This window comes from Balaenoptera musculus, chromosome 2, assembly GCF_009873245.2.
Source record: "Balaenoptera musculus isolate JJ_BM4_2016_0621 chromosome 2, mBalMus1.pri.v3, whole genome shotgun sequence".
In the NCBI taxonomy this organism is placed as follows: Eukaryota; Metazoa; Chordata; class Mammalia; order Artiodactyla; family Balaenopteridae; genus Balaenoptera; species Balaenoptera musculus.
This window is the reverse complement of record NC_045786.1, coordinates 56686795-56702601: the sequence shown is the minus strand read 5'-3', so window position 1 is coordinate 56702601 and position 15807 is coordinate 56686795. Positions and strand designations below refer to the sequence as shown.

The 15807-nt window shown below is 49.2% G+C and overlaps 1 protein-coding gene across 2 annotated transcripts in view; it reads right to left on the bottom strand.

Moving 5' to 3' along the window:
- Window positions 1-15807, bottom strand: part of LOC118889320 (OTU domain-containing protein 7A) — a 382992-nt gene that overhangs the window by 19713 nt on the left and 347472 nt on the right. For both annotated transcript variants that reach the window (XM_036841170.1, XM_036841171.1), the window contains exons 9-10: window positions 6345-6472; window positions 4073-4222 (exon numbers count right to left, since the gene is read on the bottom strand). In XM_036841170.1, coding sequence (XP_036697065.1) covers window positions 4073-4222; window positions 6345-6472 — 278 coding nt within the window. The remainder of the gene's footprint in view (window positions 1-4072; window positions 4223-6344; window positions 6473-15807) is intronic.

Genomic DNA, 15807 nt, shown 5'->3' with positions numbered 1-15807 from the left:
TTTGGTCCAGCCTGGAATATGGATGTGATGCCTGGAGCTGCAGCACCTATTCTATGACCATAAGGCTGAAACCACACGATAAGGATGGTGGAGCAGGGAGAGGCTGGAGCCTGAGTCCCTGAGAATGTCTAGAGCTGATGCACCAGCCCTGGACCACCTACCTCAGGACTCCCTGTCAGAGAAGCAGCAGCAGCAGCCATTTTCTCCTTTGAGCCCCTTGCAGCCCAATGCTATTCTGAACTATCTTCTTTTGGGGGCTAATATCATGGCCTTCTGTGGTTGCTTCCATTCTCTTGGCATCATGAAGGCTGAGAAGAGAGTCTGAGTCTGTTCCCTGAGCAGGTTCCTGACGTCTTCTCAGCTTCTCCCCACCATCCTCAAACACTGGGTAACAATGGCAGAATTGCTAGGATCTGGTATTTGCAGAAAGCCCCCGACAGCCTCTACCGTCGGGCTAGAAGGTAGGACAGTGCCCCACAGGAACCCTGGGATAGGCTTCCTCTGGTGATGGGCTCCCCGGACAATGTCTGCTCTGTTCCTCCTGCCCATGGCAGGTCCTTTCAGGGAGATGCTGTGCACTAATGGTGGCCAGGAAGGGAGCCAGTCAAGGCCTTTAGGTTTATCTTTGAAGCAACATTTAAGGATCAGGGGACAGGCCTGGCTTTGGGACAGGCAATGTCATTCCCAGGGGTGACTGAGGACTTCAATGTGTGGAAGTGACCGTGGTGGTCACTTCATAATTAAGTGGTGATGTCCTTAAATGTGTCAAATGAAAAGAGACCAAATGGGAGAGTGGGCGGAAAGGAAGAGAAAGGGCAGAGGACAGGGGAGGGGGGAGGGAATGAGGGTGAGGAAAGGGAGGAGAAAGCATTCATTTCCAGGGAGATGGGTGTTATTGTACCGGCAACAGATAAGGGGACAGGCTGGGAGGGCACATGGCGCCCCTCAGGCCACGCAGTGAGGACACGGCAGCACCCAGGCCCAATGCCGTCGTGCTCCTATGACATGTGTTTGCTGGGCCACACCAGCAACATGCCAGCCACCCACCAGCAACATCCCTGCATCAGCCCAGCACTTCTGCTCAGGTCCATCTGTCTGTTCTTCCCAATTAGAATAATCGCTCCCCTGCTGAATGGAGCTCGTGCCTGCTCGGGAAACATCCTGCCTTGTATAGTATGTGGCTTGATGGGGTTGCCTGTCTCCCCTACAAGGTGGTAAGGGCCCCAAGGCAAGGCCACTGTCATCTTTGGGTCCCCAAACCTGGATGCAACAGGTGCTTCACTGAATGGGCCCTCGGCCCCCCAAACAATACTGCATGCAGGACCACTGGACTTCAGGCTAGTGGGAGGAGCAGGAAGCAGGGTTGCACCTACCAGCACCCACCAGCTCAGTGAGGGTGGCACAGGGGATGTGTCGGTAGCAATACTTAAAGCCTCAAAGTCTGCAGAGCATTTGTATTCTTTCCCAATGTGTGAGGGCCTGACATGTAGCACAGAGGTTACCCAGCCAGTGGGAGCCGCTTACATGTGCTTTGCTTCTGCTTGTGCAATGGTCCTGAGGACTGAACGGGTCAATGTGCAGCCCTGCACATTGGTCACGTGAGGGCCGTGGAGGCAGAGACCACACTGCTATTAGGAGCAAGCCAGCAGGCGGAGCTGCAGGAGCCCACGACACAGCCGCTCAGAACCCACACTGGCACCAGAATCCACTTACGGGAAAAACAAGTCTTTAGAGGTGAAACCACCTGCAACGCTCCCTTGCTAAGCGGTAGCCCCTCCACATTTGTCCTTTTATTGAAGAGCACCTTCATATTGGCCTTGAAAGCATCCATAAGCAGTATCTGGAAGGCCTGAAAGAAAGCTCAGTGCCTCTGTGAGGAGGGAGCCAGGCTCTGAAGGCCCTGCTTAGCAACTGGAGATGCCAGCCCTGGGACTTTGATCTTTCCCTGACCACAGAGTCTCTGGGAGACTGGATGAGAGGGCCCGCACCTGGCCTGGATCCCTGGTCCTGAGAAGGACCCTCTTTTTTTAAAATTTCTAAATGAAACACAGCCAATTTTATTCAAATTCTCCAAAATTTATACTCGATATGTTAATTGTTTCTAAAATGTTTCACCTTTATATAATGGTTTTATTATTTCACCTTTCTTTTATAGTTTTTTTCATTTTTTTCTGTACGGTTCTTCTATAGAAGCCAAAGTCCTGAGCTGCCCAGTTAGGAGTCTCTGACCTACTATCCTGATTAAGTTTCTTCTCAATATTCATGGCCAACATCTGGCTTCTAAATGAAAGGCTTTTGGTCTTTTCAATCACTTGCTGATAGGGTGAGGCTGCAGAGAAAGGGCCCTCCTGTCTCCCAAGAGCTGCGGTGAGCTTTGAGAAGAGCTGGAAGCCGTGAGGGAGGTGCCAGCTCTCACTGGCCAAAACGCAGAGAGACAACAGAAAAGGCAAATGGCACCAGGCCTTAATGATGAAATAATGTCTTCCTATGGCTAAAGTGAGATGTCAGTAAATAGCACAGGAAAAGGACGTGATGGTCCCCTTACAGCCAGTTGCAGCCCTGCTCCCTCTCCTTCTGGACTCACATCACCACAGGATGAGCCACCAAGGATTTCCTGGGACCACATCCTATGGCAGGGACCCTGAAACTGGTCAGTCTTTCCTTCTTTTAGTATCCTGGGAGTTCTCTGTCTAACCAGACACAGAAGTGGAAAAGGAAGAGTTTCCCTTTCTTTGCTCAGTTAGTCACACACCCATCAGCAGTTAACATTCCAACAAAATCCTGCCATTTCCACAGCAGACACATAATGCATTGACTGAAGACAGGCCCCACATGAGTCTGTGTGACTGGTGGTTGGAGTTGTGCAGTGCGCAGCCTGTGGGCCCAGCCCGGCAAGCCTCTCTGCAGCACTGAAATGGCTCCTGGCAGGAAACTCCCATGTAATGATTTGAATGGAAAATCCATCTTTTGATTCAAAAGCTTACTTTAGAGCAGAGGCTGGCAAACATTTTCCGTAAAGCGCTCATTAGTAAATATTTTAGTCTTTGCAGGCCACACAGCCTCTGGGGCTGTTTCTCAACTCTGCTGTTAGGGCACAAAAGCAGTAGCCACAGACAATATGTCTTTGAACAAGTGTGGCTGTGTTCCGATAAAACTTTATTTACAAACAGGCAGTGGGCTGTAATTTGCTGACTCTCTGCACTAGAGGGGCTTTTATTTTACTATTTATTTATTTATTAAGTGTAAATTTATTACTAGTCCAGAGTTTTAATATTTTGATCGTCTGGTTGGTCTAACAAAGTAGACGGGCATTTAAAAATTACATCTGAGATTAATTACATCCATATAATATATGCGTACATGTGAAAGGGAACCACAGTGAAAGTTATTTAAGGGTGGCTTGATTATTAATTTGCTTCATATTTTAAATTAAAAGTTGTCTGTGGCATTATTTTCTTTTTTTAAAAACTGAAGTATAATTGATTTACAATGTTGTGTTAGTTTCAGGTGTACAAGCAAAGTGATTCAGTTATACATATATATGTATATATTCTTTTTCAGATTCTTTTTCCTTAGAGGTTATTAGAAAATATTGAGTATAGTGCTATACAGTAGTTCCTTGTTATTCATCTATTTTATATATAATAGTGTGTATATGTTAATCCCAAACTCCTAATTTTTCCCTCCTCCCCTTTCCCCTTTGGTGACCATAAGTTTGTTTTCTGTCTGTGAGTCTGTTTCTGTTTTGTGAATAAGTTCATTTGTATCATTTTTTTTTAGATTCCACATATAAGTGATATCATATGATATTTGTCTTTGTCTGACTTCACTTAGTATAATAATCTAAGTTTCTTAGTATGATAATCTTTGATAACGATAATCTAAGTCCATTCCATCCATGATGCTGCAAATGGCATTATTTTCAATGATATTTTTTTGCATGCATATGGTAGTTTTAGGCAAAACCTATCATTGCTGAGTGCGCTTCCCAGGGAGGGCTCCATATTCCGCCTCCTGCCCCTCCCGGCCCACCCCTTCCCCACCTTGCACTGTCAGGTGGCGGCGGGCGTACCTTGTTCTCTCTGCTGGTCTCTCTGCTCCATGGACACAAGGGCAGAGAAATGCGCTTGGTCGTAGGCAAGAACCAGAGGTGAGCAGTGGCATCTGTTGGGAGGCACCTCCAAGGGCAGGTAAATCCCTCCGAAGGGGATCGGAGCAAATGCTGCAGACACAAACAAGGGTGAGGGCATGTGGAGCTGGAGGGGGCGCGGACAGCATCCCTCACCATCCTGGGGGAGGTGACAGGGCAGAGGGAAGGGAGGGCGGGCTCAGGCTGCAGCCCCGGGTGTTGTCATCTGTCACCTACTCCACAGCAGAGGGGCCTCCACCCACCTGGCAGGAGCTCCCTGGGGGCTAGGTGATGCTTGCCACCGATGGATGAGGAAGCCCAGGCTCGCAGGGGCCAGGCCCATTAGACCCCAAGTCCTGTACCTGACCAGGGCACCCTGCTCCACCTGCCTCCTTGGGCAGAGTCCTCCTGGCTCGTTTGTCCCTGTGCCCTGTCAAGCTGCACCCTAGGAACAAGCAGGGCTGAGGGGATTCTGCTGTGACCTGCCGGGCCTGCCTGCTGCCCTGAGTCCCACCAAGGTGATCAAAATGCCCACCCCAGATGGTCAGCCAGGACGTGTGCTGATGGCCACCTAGAAACCCGTGTTTTCCTGGATGTACTTATTCCTCTCCTGTGTTTACGAAATCATCTGCATACAGAACAACATATGTGCTGCTTAAGAGCTTATTTGTTCTAGGCTTTGAGAAGCTCAATGAGAGCACTCCAGGCCCAAGTCGTGAGTCAGATGGGAAATGAGAGACGGGGATCAGCTCCTTTGGCAACCGGGACACAATCTTGTTCATTTCCTTACCAAAAGAGGGAAAAAGCCTAAATCCTCACTGAAATACAGTAAATACTGGAAATACCTGCCCTGACACGGCATCTGTTTTGTTAATTACAAAGAACCTTGCCTCTTGGCCTCAGACTCAGTGACTCACTGCCCTTCTGTGGAAGGAAAGGACAGTCGACGTCAGGGATGTCTTTGATGAGCTCAGGATTCCTCCCCACCCTCGCTTTGTCTATATCAGTGACCATGGTTCTGCCCTCCTCTCTGCTGAGAGGCAGGGTGGGTCTACCTTTGAGAGGGCTGCACCCTCCAGGACAGGTGCAAGGGAAGGAAGTGTGGACCCAGCTCTGTGGGATCTGATGAGTACAGGGACCCCGATGGGAGGCCAGGCTCTGCACCCAGAGAGCTGCAGACCCCGGCAGGCCTGTGTCACTGGGAGCGACCAAGGTACTCCCAGATCCCTGCCTTCTGTGGTAACCACAGCCACGAGAGGCAGGGCACTTACACTCGGTGACCTTCCTGGTCCATCCACCATCCTGGCCCCTCCTCTGTCCCTCCTTTTCAGAGAGCATGGTGCCCTGTGGGCTCCAGCAGAAAGGCTAGAGGGAGGACACGCCTGGAGCCCTCCCTGCCTGGGTTGACCCTGCTTCCTCAAGGCCTCAGCCGAGGGCGGGGGCACATTGTGTGGCCTCTCTGGGCTTCGGGCTCCTCGTCTGTAAAGCGGGAGGCAGTGTCTACCCTGGGAGGTAGTGGCCTGGCCGAGGGAGAGGGCACATGTGATGGGCAGTGCTGCGGGTACCGGCCCTGGGAAGCCCTCCATCCCTTCCTCCTTCTCCCCCAGCCCTGGTCCCATCACAGCCTTGTGGATGACTTTGCATTTTCTGCCTTTCTTGTTTCTTCTTTAAGACACATGCGAGGGGCAGGAGGGGACTGGAGTGGCTGAGTGGCCAAGTGGCTCTGGGATGAGGCCGGCACTGCTGGAGGGTGTGGGCAACGGGTGGGGCCTGGAGCCCCTCGGGGTTCATTCCCACTCCCACTCAGCCACATTTCTCCTGCCGTGGACACACAGGGTGGATGGACGGCCAAGAGTAATCTCTCCTGGGAATTCCCTGGCTGTCCAGTGGTTAGGACTCTGCACTTTCACTGCTGAGGGCCCAGGTTCAATCCCTGGTCGGAGAACTAAGATCCCACAAGCCGTGTGGCGCGGCCAAAAAAAAAAAAAAAGATAAAAAAGAGTAATCCCTCCTCTATAGGGAGGAGCAAGAAACATGAAACATGTGGAGTCGAGGAGAAATGAGGAGAAATAATAAGATCTTTGTCCAGTCAGAGTAAGGCTCTGTGTCCTTCTGGAGGCTCTGCCGTTACATTGGACTGTCTCTTCCTTACTCGGGATGTTACGCTTTCTGGGTGATGAATAAAATACATCTGTTTCATTATGTGTAAACTTACCTTCCCCGCCTGAGTCCCTCAGCATCGTATCTGCTACAACGACGATGGGCCTCCTTAATATGTGGGCAAGGACGAAAACGTGGAACTCCTCCAGACTCTCGTACACGGGGTCCTCGGCGTTGTCCACGCTGGGGACACAATGAAGCAAGCCTGTCACTGGACTGAGTCGGGAGAGGGAGTGGAGGGCAAAACACCTCCCTGTGGCCCTTCCCTGCGTGGACCCTGGCCGTCGCGGCCATCTGAGGCCACGGCCCCCCTCCATGCCACTCGATGTTGGCAAGCACGCTGAACCCAGCTCTCCACCTCGACCCTGGGTTGGGTGGTCTCAGGAGAGAAGCCGAGGCAGAGAACCTGGCAACGTGGGCAGCCAGCTCCCATTAAGATGCAGTCTCCCTGGTGGCAGAGGCGCCCAGAGTGTGTGACAACATGGGGGCTGGTTCTCTGGGCGGGTTGACGAGGATGCAGTTGGGGCAAGAGGCATGGAGGCTCCCCCTTGGGTTCATGCTCACATCCAGCAACTTAGGCTGAAGCTTCACCCTCAGGGGTCAGGTATGCCTGGGCACGTCTGATGGGCCAGTGGGTCCACTGCTACCAAGATCTGTGGGCCTTCTAGGGGATACCCCGACTGAAGATGGTGGTAAGAAGGCTGCCTTGAGTGGTAGTGGAGGGAGTGACAACATGCCCAACCCAGGCCACTCGGACCCTCCCCAGCCATCCCCTGGCTCTTCTCCGAGGCTCAGGGGAAGAGTGGGCTCCAAAACCTGCATCACTCATGACTCTAGGACATGGGCAGAGAACTGTAGCCTTGATGTATCTCAACAACCAGGCCAATCGAAAGGGAAGAAACATGGAGAGGGGAAAGCCAGTGCCCCGAGGTTGATGGGGCCTCTTGGGCACTCGAATGGGGCGGGGCACCCAGAATTAACCGAGGGCGGTCTCTGAGCAGGTGGGGCAGAGTTAGCAAGTGTGGCCCTGCTTGAGAATTCTGGGGTGGGTTGGCCTGGGGAAAGGGTTCTATGTACATAGCCTGTAGCCAACTGCTTGCGTGGCTTCTAAAACAAAGGCTCTGAATCCTTGGGGATGCCTCATCATCACCTGGGGAGTTTTGTTGTTATTGTACCAATAGTTTTTTCTTGTTCTTTTTTTGGTGACTCAATATACCTTATTTTAATACTTAAAAAAAATTTGGCAGCACCTAAAAGCTCACAAAAAATTTGCAGAGTATAAATAACTTTTTTTCCTTCTGAACCATTTGAAAGTAAATTGCCAGCCTGAAATCCCATCACCCTGGCAGAACTTCGTGTGCATTTCCTGTGAGTGGGGTTACGTTCCTGCAGATATATTCTCCTACATAACCATCAGAACTGGGAATTCGTCTAATCACGAATGCAACAACGCATCTGTCACCGTGAAAGACCCCAGTCACCATGTGCCATCTGCCCCAGTTCTGGATGGTGTACTGCATTCAGCTGTGGTGTCTCTTTAGCCATCCTCAGTCTGGAACATTCCTCAGGGTACTTGACGTTCAAGACCTAGGTCGTTTTGAAGACCACAGGCCCAGTATTGTGTAGAATGTCCATGGTCTGGGTGTGTGTTTCCTCACAATCAGAGCTGATTGGGTTACACTGCATCCTTCTCGTGGCATCCAGTTGGGTGGATCTCTCTCGTGGCCATCGGCCAGGCTCCCCCTTGCAGAGCTGCTCACTTCCTCTCCATAATTAATAAGCATTTTATGGGGAGGAACTCGGAATCTACAGACATATTCCACTCCTCACCAAGCCTTGATACATTTACTGATATCCCTCTGGATTCCAGGCTTCTATTTGATTCACTGGGTTATAATCCATCCATGTGATTATTCTGATGCTCAGATACCCGCCCTGGTCAGTGGGGCTTGTTCAAATGGGATCTGTGTCTGTGTGACAGCCCCCGTCATTTTTTAGAGCACATCCCATCCTTGCTTTCCAGCACAAGAAGATGGTCCAGGCTGTGAACTAAAAACGCCGCCTGCCATTTCAGTAAACAAAGGCTGTTACAGCCATCAGCCACTACAGGTGCCCCAACGGTGAGCCCTGAGGGAACTCAGGATGGAAGCAGGATGGCCCCCCCTCCCCCATCTAGCAGTCAGCTGTGGCAGCCACCCCCTATGGTGCACACTGAGGGGACTCAGGATGAGAAAACACAGGATAGTGGCCCCAGAGAGCTGAGGCACATATTGACAGGAATGATTTCAGTGGGCCCAGACTCTTGCATCTTCCCATACACAGAAAAGCACTAAATTCCTTAACTTGAGATGTCTGGTTTTCTTTGATTAACAGTAATCTTTTGATGTTCTGACTACTTGGTCTCTGTTACAAAAATGCCTATGTATCCTGGTTCCCCTCCTTACCTCTTTGGAGCAGCCCCTCAGAGCTACCTGACAGTCTGTGTCCCAGGCTTAAGTCCTCAGTTCTGTCCATCGAATAAAACATAACTCTCAACTTTTAGGTTGTGCATTTTTTTTTCAGTCAACAAGATTTATCTTGTATCTCTTCTGCTTCAGCCCTGGATTCAGCCATTTCTCCTGTTTTTTTGTTTTTGTTTTTTTAAGATAGTGGATAATGGTGTTTAGAAGCCAAAATATGATTATTGCTGATGTCATTGCTCCTAGACTCAGTAAATAGAGCTGGGGAACGCGTGTGTGCGTGCGTGTGTACACACCCACACGTGTACACAGACATTTTCATCTGTCATCTATCTATCCATCCATCTATTATCTATCTATCTATCTACCTATCATCTATCTATCTGAAACTTTGAGTGCCCTGATACTCCCAATTCCAATCTAACACCCCAGAGTTCATTCTACTTGTAACTCCTTTCTCCAAAAGTGAGAAACCTGGTTTCTACCAATCTTAAGCTATTTCCTTATTTGATCCTGGGATGTAAACAACCCCCAACCAATGCTGCTGCCCTTCCCCTGAGTTGCCCTCTTCACTCTGTCTGGCTCTGACACCCTGGCCTTGGTCTCTGTGTCCTGCCAGCCCCCACTCTGCCCACTGCAGGTGCCCACCTTGCTTTGATGAACCTATGGGTTTAGGACTGAATTTTTCAGGGAGGGAAGGGAAGTGGAAGCGGAGCGTGTTAAATACATATACACATGCCGAGTCTAACACAATGCTCTCGGGTGTGCATTTCTAAACATCCTGGGTAGTTATCCTGTCCAGCCACAGCTCAGAGGGTATGTGAGGTCAAGGGCTCTGAGAGGGTGCTTGCTCACCCCTGTCACACAGTGAGTGCTCACAGGCAGGAGTACGGCTGAACGAGACAAGCAGCAGCATGGAGAAGACAGAACACAGACTTACAGCCTGCGTACTCAAGAGAAAAATACCCAACCAGCTACGCAGACGGGGCCCACAACAACCACAGTGCAACGGCTGACTTAAGTATTAGGCACCACTGTAGTGGCGTGGCCTTCTGCTCATGCAAAACTCAAAGCAGGGCCATTGTATTTCAAACTGAAAAACCAGCACATATTTATTGAGTACTTGCTACAAGCTGGCACCATGAAAGGCACTGCATAGGCCCCCAGGTAACATCTGTCCATCCAGCCATCTTTTATCCCTCCATCCACTCATCCACCCACCATCCATCTCTTCACCTGTCCATCCATCCATCCAATCATCCATTTGTCTATCTATTCACCCATCCATCCATCCATCTACCCATATATCCATCCATCCAATCATCCATTTGTCCATCAGTTCACCTATCTACCCATCCACCCATCCATTTGTCCATCCATCCATCCATCCATCCACCCATCCACCTGCCCACCTGTCTGTCTGTCCATCCATCCCAGATCTGTGCTAGGGCTGGAGCATGCAGTTTCACCACATACATCCGGAGGCTTCATGGCCAGACATGGGCAGCAGTGTTAGGGGTATAGGCCCAACTGGGAGGGGGTTATGGAGATGAGCCTGGAGCAGAGCGACCTTTCTTCACTCCTGTTTTGGTGTTGAACATGAGAGCCAAAAGTCAACTGTGATTCTGCTTAGTGGCCCAGGAGGTTGCAGAGAGGGTCCCAGCTCTACCCTGCGTGTAGCTGGAGAATCCCAATGTCCTTCCCTACTTGCTCCAGCTCCTTGCTCGCAGGATGCAGGGAGCAAATTTGAACTGGGGGTGGGTCCTGGTTCTGTGCTCTCCCTTCAAAACCATGGCCATGCCCTCGTGCTTCAAGAGCCTCAGTGACTATTCCTGTTCATTGAACGCAGGCTGGAACGTTGGCTTGACAACTCCTCAGGCTCCTCTGAGGGGCAAATGGGCTCATGACTGGGATGACACTTTGGAACAGTGACCTGCGCATGTGAGTTACTGTGACGGAGCCCGTTGGTAGAAATCAGCTCCAGCAAAACCAGTCCTGAATATTAACGTCCACTTCTCATCCCAAGGCTTCACATCATCTTCCTCATGGATATGAGTTTACTGAGCGAATGCTAGATGTGGGATTGTAAATAGGATCTCGCCTCTGGGAAAAAACACTTAAAATCCCTAAAATACTTAGTAATTGGTGTTGACTGTTAAGAAGACTAACACGCAATATAACTGCTTCATCCTCACATCTGGGCATGTCTGAGAGCTTCCTCGCATGCTCTAGGCCACAACACACCTGTTCCCTCTTCTTCAGTGTGTACCTGAGGAGGGGGAATCAGGAGCATAGGGATACCCCACCCACCCAGTGAAAACCCCCTGAGGAAGACAAGGGGTGACCTGGACAGAGGCTGGGCCAGGCCCCCCTCCTGGTGGGACCAAGAAGCAAGAGCGGGGGAGTGAGGTCCAGATGGCATGGAAGTCGGTGGCAGGAATGAAAAGGCACAGTGCGGATTTGGGGGTGTCCTGGCTTAAATGGCAGCCACAGCCTTAGAGGCCACCTCAGCAAGAGCCCATGTCATGGACAAGGAAGCCGGTCTGGGCAGCCAGTGGGGTCTTGCCCAAGGGCAGTCACCCGGCCGCACAGAGGTGCAGCTTGGGTGCAGGCCCCCCAGGACACTTCCCCTGTCCCCCTCCCCAAGGTGAGGTGACCATACCTCCTGTTTTGCTTAGGTAAGTCCTGCTTTATGGGTCGCCAATGGCCAGTGGCCGCTCTCCCTCCTCCAAATGTACCAATTTGCATGATAAATTGTAGAGTCATCATCTATGGTGACATAGTTATCAGTTTCTGGTGTACCCTTCCATCCAAACGTATAAGCATACATGGATGGACCTAGAGATTATCATACTAAGTGAAGTAAGTCAGAGAAAGATAAATATCATATGATATCACTTATGTGTGGAATCTAAAAAAATGATACAAATGAACTTATTTACAAAACAGAAACAGACCCACAGACATAGAAAACAAACTTATGGTTACCAAAGGGGGAAAGGGGGAGGGATAAATTAGGAGTTTGGAATTAGCATATCTACACTACTATACATAAAATCAGTAAACAATAAGGACCTACTGTATAGCACAGGGAGCTATACTCAATATCTTGTAATAACCTATAATGGAAAAGAATCTGAAAAAGAATATATATATACATACAACTGAATCACTTTGCTGTACACCTGAAACTAACACAACATTGTAAATCAACTATATTTCAATAAAAATTTAAAAAATATAAGCATATATGTGTTTGTGTGTGTATGCATACACGCACATATATAGGAATATGAATGTACGTGCATATTTAGATTCTATACACATACCCTCCCCCTACCTCTAGGTGAAAGGCAGGGCACTATACGGGCTATTCTGATCCTTGATTTTCCTCTTAACAGTACATCCCAGAGAGGCCTCCGTCATAGTATGTGGGTCTCCTCCCCTCGCACAGCTGCACGGCACTCACTATGCGTATGTCAATGAAAAAATGTTGCCTGCTGTATCCATAAACAGAGGATGCTGCAGCCTTCAGGCTATCACATTACAGCTGACTGGATGGTGAGCCCTGAGGGAACTCAGGATGGAAGAGGACGCCCACCATCAAACCATCAGTCACTGCAGCCACCCCCAATGGTGCACCCTGAGGAGACTGAGGATGAGAAAGCCCAGGATACTGGCCCCAGAGAGCTGAGGTGCATATCAAAGAAATGATTTCAGTGAGTCCAGACTCTTGCATCTTCCCATACATAGAAAAGCACTAAATTCCTTAACTTGAGATGTCTGGTTTTCTTTAGTTAACAGTAATCTTTTGATGTACTGACTATTTGGTCTTGTTGCAACAACTCCCATATGGTTCCTCCCTTACCTCTTCAGAACAGTCCTTTAGAGTAATCTGAGAGGCTGCCTCCCAGGCCTAAGTCCTCAGTTTTGTCTGCCAAACAAAACATAATTCTCAACTTTTAGGTTGTGCATTTTTTTCAGTTGACACATGTGTCACTGGCAGCATTTCTGCCAGTGGTGGGACCCGACCCCTTCTCCCAGGCAGGGTTTGGAGCCATGACGACATCTTTGATGGGCTGGCACATAGGTGCAGAGTGGGGCTGGAGAGTCAGCCTGAGGGGCTCACAGGGGCTGAGGCCAGCCGGTGCCCTGCTGTGGGCCTTTGTATCCAGTCAGGAACTGTGTCTGTCCAGATGGGCAGCTTTGCAAAAAGATTTCCTAAGGCACAGTGTAGGCTGCCGGGGCCTTGCTAAATGCTATGGCCTGGGGATCCAGGACGGAAGGATGGTGGCATCCCTGGCACTTTGAGGGGACCAAGAGGGTCTTGGGCTCTGACAGGCGCTTCTCAACAGTGGCCAGGGCAGCCTGGGGGTGAGGACTCATTTCACTGCCTAAAATGAATAAGCTGGGGTCATTTGTGTGACAAATGTTTATTGAGTATCTGCTCTGGGTATAGCACTGTTGCTAGGGGTGTGTGTGTATGTGTGTGTGTGTTCATGTGTGCACACGTATGCAGGTCTAAGTGGTAGAGACAATTAACATATGATCAAACAAATAACTATCAGGTGTTAATAAGCACAGTGGTAAAAAGGGGCTGCTTTAAACAGGAAAGTCAGGGAAGGCTCCCGACAGATGAAGAGCTGGCTTCAATCATATTTTCAATTAGCAATGTCTTTAAAAATTTGACCTGGATTCCACATTTGCAAATGTGACAACTCGTTAGGTGAACAAACATTCTTCCTGCTTGGTTCACTGGTAAAAGTCACAGCACCTTGAGGAATATTTGTAAGAAGCCTCCTTATCCACAAGGGGCCAAGCCCTGACCCTGCGGGGTGGGCATCTCCCAGCAGTGGCATGCCACTCACCTTTCCTTAAAAGACTGACTTAAGTTCATATCTCTGAGACTGTACATCAGGTAACCATTTAGGATTCTAGTTATTTCTGAAAAAGTCCAATAAAAAAGAAAGGCAGCAAACATATTATGAAATTATGTAGACACAGCAATGAAATTATGGAAAGTCAGTTACAACATGAGCAGCACACAAGAGAAATAGGGGCCTGGGGTGTCAGTCACTTTGTGGGGGCTGCCCAAGAGTCCTTGAAACGGCTCTCCTCTCTCAGCCTCTTTTTCTCTTTGTTCAAACAGCCTCTCAGCCTCCATAACCTGTCTCATCCAATGGTGAGCAAGTAAGCTTTTCTTTTATAAAAGGTTAAAGAACAAAATTGATTATTTTCATCACAAATCTCAGGATAAGTTCTTGATTCTTGCTTTTCATGCCTGTTTTGCATTTGATAAGAGCATGGGTTTATGTTTATGGTCAGTTCCAAGTTCAGATCCTGGCTCTGTCTCTTCTGGGCTGTGGGATGCTGGGAACTGACTTAATTTTCTGAAACTCAGGTTTCTGTCATTGGTGATGATAAGGACAGCTTTGCAGTCCTGCTTGACGCAGAACATAACATAACACATGTGCTCAGTAGACAACACGGCTCTAATTCCTGCCTGATGATGCTATTCTTCCCCATCTCTAGGGAATCCTTATCCTCTAAGAAGGCCAGCCCTCCCTGCACCAGCTCCCAGTCAAAGGCTGTGTGGGAAAATGGTGTGAGCACTCATCCCACGAGGGCTGGCCTTTGCTCCCTGCCTGCTAATGGCTCAGGTCTGGGCACTGGCGTCATGGGCTCCAGGCAGCAATGCCTCCCCTGGGGGTGTGTGGAGGCACAAGTGCTTAGCTCCGTGCCTGCTGCTCCTGGATCTGGCTTTGTAGGTACACACAGCCCCAAGTGGCCAGCACTGAGCTAGGGTTTGGAAAAGAATCAAAAAGAAGCATTGGGTTGGCTGCACCAACAGGATACTGCAGTCTGAAGGGGAGACAATATAAAACATACACAAGCCCTGCATGAGCAGGGTGCAGGACAGGGCTATGTGCACAGTGGTGCATTCTGGCTGGAGGACAGAAAAGGGAGTCCCAGGGAACCAAAAAGTACATGGGGGGCTTCCCTGGTGGCGCAGTGGTTGAGAATCTGCCTGCCAATGCAGGGGACACGGGTTCGAGCCCTGGTCTGGGAAGATCCCACATGCCGTGGAGCAACTGGGCCCGTGAGCCACAATTACTGAGCCTGCGCGTCTGGAGCCTGTGCTCCGCAACAAGAGAGGCCGCGATAGTGAGAGGCCCCCGCACCGCGATGAAGAGTGGCCCCCGCTTGCCGCAACTGGAGAAAGCCCTCGCACAGAATCGAAGACCCAACACAGCCATAAAAAAAAAAAAAGTACCTGGAAGATTATAAAAAGAGGGCTTCAGAAAACAATCCCATGAGGTTGTTTATGAACTCCTGGACTCCCCTCTCCCCAACTCTGAGCTGTGCATGCATGGATCTGTCCTAATCAGTACACCAAAGGCTCTGAAGACTTACTGAAGAGACCCCCGCCCAGGTCACAGACTGCATAATGTGAAGCTTAGCCAAATAGGACAGCAAAGGCTTTGAAAACCACAGCCCAGAGAAGGCAGGTTGAAATTTACAGTATGAACCTACCTGATAAAATTAAAAAGTCAACATTTTTCATAGATTATAAACAAGACTCAGAGCCTCATAAGATCCAAAATGTCCAGGATGCAATCCAAATGTACTCTACATATGAAGAACCACAAAAATCTCAATGCCCAAGGAAGAGAACAATCAAAAGACACCAACTCTGAGTTGGTAGATATTGGAATTATCTGACAAAGATTTTAAAGAAGTCATTATGAAAATGCTCCAATAAGTGATGGAAATTTTAGAACCTAAATATACGACAATTGGAAGAAAAAATTCACTGAATGGACTCAGTAGCAGATTGGAGATGAGAAAGAAAAAGGGTCAGTAAATCTGGAGATGGATCAACAGATGACCCAATCTGAAGAAGAGGGAGAAGAAAAGATTGACAAATGAGGATTTCAATGACTTGTCAGACAATGCCAAATGTGTAATACTCATGTCATCAGGGTCCCAGAAGGAGAAAGAGTACAGTGCCCCTAAAAAGAAAAAAAAAATTAAATAAATAATGACTGAAAGCTTCCT